The sequence below is a fragment of the Helobdella robusta genome, assembly GCF_000326865.2.
Source record: "Helobdella robusta unplaced genomic scaffold HELROscaffold_26, whole genome shotgun sequence".
Taxonomy (NCBI): domain Eukaryota; kingdom Metazoa; phylum Annelida; class Clitellata; order Rhynchobdellida; family Glossiphoniidae; genus Helobdella; species Helobdella robusta.
In genome coordinates this window covers 2,061,130-2,066,772 of record NW_008704349.1, presented here as the reverse complement: position 1 = coordinate 2,066,772, position 5,643 = coordinate 2,061,130, and the positions used below count along the sequence as shown (strand labels likewise).

The 5,643-nt window shown below is 30.6% G+C and overlaps 1 protein-coding gene across 1 annotated transcript; it reads left to right on the top strand.

The window, feature by feature from the left end:
• The first annotated feature begins 259 nt into the window (after positions 1-259).
• HELRODRAFT_191957 (hypothetical protein) lies at positions 260-1,726 on the top strand. The gene is made up of 3 exons (XM_009020091.1): positions 260-280; positions 444-726; positions 1,088-1,726. The coding sequence occupies exons 2-3, from the start codon at positions 534-536 to the stop codon at positions 1,480-1,482; spliced, it is 588 nt and encodes a 195-aa protein (XP_009018339.1). The 5' UTR covers positions 260-280; positions 444-533; the 3' UTR covers positions 1,483-1,726.
• Positions 1,727-5,643: the final 3,917 nt, after the last annotated feature.

The following is a 5,643-nucleotide window of genomic DNA, read 5'->3' as shown; positions in this document are numbered from 1 at the left end:
GTTGTTGTTGTTGTTGTTGTTGTTGTTGTTGTTGTTGTGGCAATCACGTTTTTACTGTTATGATATTTTTGTAAAATGTTATTTATACAACCTAGCTCTGAAATTACTGAGCTTAGCAACGTCTAGCTTAACAATTGAAACGCATTCATGTAGTGCGGACCATCAACGCCAAAGTAACATTACTACTGTGATGATACCTTTGCATACAAACAGCAGCTAGGCGAGATAGGACATAGAAGAACTTTGAATATCTCCTCCTTGTACATCCAACAATAACAATGTAAAAAGTTTTAATTTCTTTAATGGCAATTTTGAAGAATATTTATTGAATAATAATTTATTAATAATATTCGTTAATTATTATTATATGGTTATAATTTATAAATTTTCAGTAATGGTCTTCGGCAGTGTTTTACCTCATGGTAAAAATTTATATAACCCAGAACAGAACGTTGGCGAAACTTGCAGCGGAACATTTTAACCCAACATAACTGGAGTAAACTTTCATTAACCTGACCCAATTAAACTTTAAAATGGGGTCAAAGTCAACAGCGTCACTAGCGTTATTGACGACTTTCATCGTCGCTCTGTTCTCCAGCTCATGTCACGCCATAAAATGTTACGATACCGAGCAGCTAGCACTATACGCCAACTCGTCTAACCTTAATATGAAGAGCTGCATCTCTAAATATCTGTTCTGCAGTGCCTTCAGAGGCTACAGTAATGGTTGGTTGGGTCGGGGGTAAAAGGTCAAAAATTATTACTGCCGTTTTGAATCAGCAGTGGTTAATTGTATGACGGTTCGATGTTGAAGGTGAGAAGGTTATAAAATTTATTTTTTGTCGGTATGGAGTCAACAAAAGTTATTGATATTAGCATCTATGTCAAGAATGAATGTCAAATTGTTTATTTCTAAAAAAAATTTATAAACTAATTGCTACTTATTCACCGTTGAATTACAATAAACTCGATTCTTATAAAACGGCAATTACATTATTTTCTCATTCTCGAGTACACAACATTATGCCCCTTCCCTTACTTTCAATTTTAGAAAACCATTATCATTTTTAACCATCTTTAAATCCAGACATAAAAAAACTCAAACAAATACTTTTGATTCCCGCCAAAACAGGAGTCTTATACTACTTGATGAGGTGCGACAACTACGACATGACTTCTAAAGACATCACACTCAACAGATGCTACAGCAACGACTCATACGCCAACACGTACACGAACGCAGTCGCCTGCTTCTGCGACGCGGACTACTGCAACGATGCTGACGCCTTCACGAAGTTTACCCTGCTGTCAGAACCGACTAGCACTACGACCACAGCGGCTCCTACTACTACCACAACAACGATGACGACAACTTTTATTACGCCTAAGGCGAACGACGCTAACGATGTTAAATTGAATGTAGCGGTACATGCTTTGGTAACTGCAGTGAGCTTTTTGTTGGGTTTTTCGGTGATTTTATAAATTTTAAATTTGATTAATGCTAAAATTAATAATTTTTTTTCTTCAAACACTAATAGTTTTAGCATCCTTAGACGTTTTATTTAATGATAGTTTGTAATTTAATGGTATCTATTGTCTGTTGATTAAATTGTATATCATATTTTTTTAGATACAATTAAATTTACGTAGTTGCTTATGTTAGTTTTTGATACATTGGTGTAATCTTTCGATTACATTTTGAACTAATAAATTGTTAATAAAAATCTAATTCGTGCTATTTTCTATGAATAAATGAAATTGAAAAACAGTTCGTAATGGTACGTACATATTTATTTCATTATAATAGATTTTGTCAAGGAGTTTTCAAATTTAAATAGCGATTATTTTGTTTAAATTTATGAAAAATTTAAAATATATTAAAATTAAATAAATTAAATTAAACAACAAGAAGAAACACACCAAATTGAAAAAAATTGCCTGTGTTCATTGAAAAGTAAAAAAAATTAATAAATACATAATTGTTTACAAAATATTTCCTAATTTTAAAAAAAGTACAATCAAAACATAACATGACAATGTCGATCCATCAATATCAAATAAATTTTTATTCATTAGGCCCAACTAAGCGTTTTTTCACTTTTAACAGTAGTAGTAATACTACATCGAATTTACTCTATCCTATCCGTTTCTGAGTATTTCGCATTACAAGTAGAGGTGAGTGGGAATTGTAATTTGTTGCCAATTCTCTCCAAATTTTTTTTCTCATTCCAAATTCTCTCCCAAATTTCCATTTATGACAACGATCCCGAAAATTTCCCTTCTCATGCTCACCTCTAATTACAATTAAGTATGAAAATGGGAGTGTATCAAACTTTGGGTAAATTTCTGTATCTGTATCGAAAGATTTGTGGATCGCTCCTATTGAATAACTTCAGAAGCGCTTCACTCGAGAGTGTCAAAACAAATGATGCTTCAAACGTGTTTCTTGATGTTTCTTGAAAACATGTCGGCTTGTGTTGTTGAATTTCTTCAAATTTACAGATAGTGACTTTCAGATTTTTGCAGATGAAGCAGAAAATCTTATTTTTCCAAAACAAGACAAATTGACTTTAGGAAGCACAAAATCATCATTATCGGAGGATCTAAGTGGATTTGCAAACGAGTGTTTAACACAATTTGCAATTTCTGAGACTAATTGTAGTTGTTCTTTAAATAAGTATGTATGTCACCAGCAAAACAATCTCAGACTAGAAGAGCTGGTTTGAAACGATTTTTTCTGGCATGCCGAATCAGTGCAGATCTTCTCTGATGTATGATGACGTTGAATCGAATTCATGGGAGTAATTAAGTAACAATAACGGTATAAGCCGGTGTGAAAAAAAAGATTTTTTTTTACTAAAAAACTAAATAAATTTAATCGAAAATGACAAATACTTTATATACTTTATTAAATAGTTATTTAAAAAATTAATTTTTTTTGACAAGAAATTAAAAGATAATCATAAAAAAATCACATATTTTTCAGAAGAAATTCGTAGACAACTTTGAAAGCTTCGTGACGAAAAGCAAAGTCTAATGAAAACAGTTATTTGATTAATTCAACAATAATAATGCAGAATGGTATAATGGTTAAGATGTCTGGTAGAATTTCAAGAGTGACAGAATTTGAATGCAAAGAAAACCCTTCGTATATCAATGCATGTGATGAGTAAATTTTCGCGTATTTACATGCACTGTATGTGTGCGTGTGTGTGTGTCTGTGTGAGTGCGCTTATACGTGTGTGTGTGTCTGTGTGTAGATGACATTTTTGGAAAATATTTACAAAAGAATAGTTAAAAATTCGTGTTCGTTGATTCTTTTCTTGTGTTATTGTGTTACTCTCTGTATTACGTACAATACTTACATCTACACCGATACAACATGATCCGCAAGTAAAACAAACAAATTGCATGATTTGTCAGAATGTGTATAATTAATATTGATCATAAAAACACTAACTCTTATATACTTACATGCATACATGCATACGTACATATATACAAACATACATACATGCATGCATACATACAAACATACATACATACATACATACACGTTGTATCCTAGGCGTATTCTACGTAGGTTTGTTCTCTAGTGCTTTTTATTTGCATTGGTTTTAGGTTGTATTGTTGTTGCTCTGGTATGAATTCTGTGTGTATTGTATGGTATTTTTTATAGATGGTATTGTATTTGTTTAGTAATTTTGTTTTTTGTAGGTAATGTTATTTAAAGTTAGAGCACTAAATTCCCTTTTTATTTTTTCAATATTTTCAGGACTGATTGAGTCGTGCAACTTCTTGCCGTATTCAGCGAACATTAACGTATACATAGGTACATACATATGCACATACATATATAGATACATACATACATACATACATACATACATACATACATACATACATACATACATACATACATACATACATACATACATACATACATACATACATACATACATACATACATACGCACATACATGCATACATACAAACATACATACGTACATACATACTAACAAACAAGCAACATGCATACCTAAATACAAGTGTTCATAGTGGCATATCGTAGAATCGTGCTGATCGTTACGCTCTAATGCTCATTGATGCTACCACCTTTTCTGTGTTATTTTTGTATGTATGTATGTATGTATGTATGTATGTATGTATGTATGTATGTATGTATGTATGTATGTATGTATTATTATGTCACTAAGTTCAGTTCCTGAAATCTTTAGAAGAAATGATAATAAAACAAGATTTGAAAGATGTTATCTCGTTGCCTATCAGGGTTTTTTCTCGTGAGAGAGTGAGAGAAAGAGAAAGAGAGAAAGAAAGAGAGAAAGAAAAAAAAGAGAAAAAGAGAGAGAGAGGAAGAGAGACCTAACAAATTATAACATAATTCTAAAGAACATCCTAGCAAGCCACCGCATACATTGAATTTCAACATGACCTAGGTACCATTGTAAGTTTCAACAGCTGTCCGACAACATTAGCTGAACAATACTACCACGCAGCCCAATAATATCAATAATAATATTACGAATAATTTATAATAATTATTATTATTAATTATTTTAGTATTATTATAATATTACAAATAATTTTTAATTATAATTATTAATATTAATTATTTTAATATTTCAATATTATATTACTTCTAATTAATATTGTTACTAATTTTAAAAAGAGAGAAGAGAGAGAGAAATAAAGAGAGAGAGAGAGAGAGAGAGGGAGAATAAAGATAAAGGAGTGGCAGAAGAGTTATAACAGTTAATATTATTTTAATTATTATAACGTTGCTCATATTATCATTATTTTTATTATTATTATTATTATGTAAATCATTAAATTATTGTTGCCATGTCATAATTTAGGATATTGTTTTTGTTGTTGTTGTGTTTTTTAGTGCTGTTGTTGTTGTTGGTAGTTACTTAATTGTTGTTGTTAAGCTGTTATTGTTGTTGTTGCGTTTTTTTAGTGTTGTTGTTGTTAATTAATTAGTTAGTTGGTTAATTTTGTTGTTGTTAATGTTGTTGTTATTGTTGTTGTTAGTCATTGTTATGCTGCAATGAATATCTGTAACACTCGCAGCTTCTAAACTGCTAACTGCTTTACACTATATATTATTTTCATTAGAAAGGTATATCAATCCATTAAATTTTCGGGTGACTATTTTCTTAATCTCATTTTCGTTAGAATGAATTTTTAAAATGTTATATATATAATAAATCTATGAATATATAAAAGTTTTTTTTTATATAAATTTCGAATTTTCAGATTATATAATTAAAGTAAAGATCCATTAAACCAATCGCGACATAGAGCGGAATATTCTGAATATTCTAAATTCTAAATTAAATTTTCTAACTTAATTTGAATATTCTAAATAATCTAAATCTTGAGTCCAAGGACAATATAAAATTTTAAATATTCTAAAATTCTGAAATATTATACAACGACAACGAAGAAGAAAAAAAAACACAACTGATAATAATGGCGACGATGAAGATGAGGATGATGAAGGCACTGCCCACAGTCCGGTCTACAGTGTGGCTAATTTTCTTGGCATCAGTGCTGAACATCAACCACATGAACGTAGTAGTTGCTAGGATAACTTGTTACGCGGAGCCTAAGTTGACC

Excerpts from the sequence above, each read along its gene's own strand:
- HELRODRAFT_191957 (XM_009020091.1), top strand. The coding sequence starts at position 534 with ATGGGGTCAAAGTCAACAGCGTCACTAGCGTTATTGACGACTTTCATC. Across the intron at positions 727-1,087 it reads CTTCAGAGGCTACAGTAATG|ACATAAAAAAACTCAAACAA; the intron begins GTTGGTTGGGTC and ends CTTTAAATCCAG.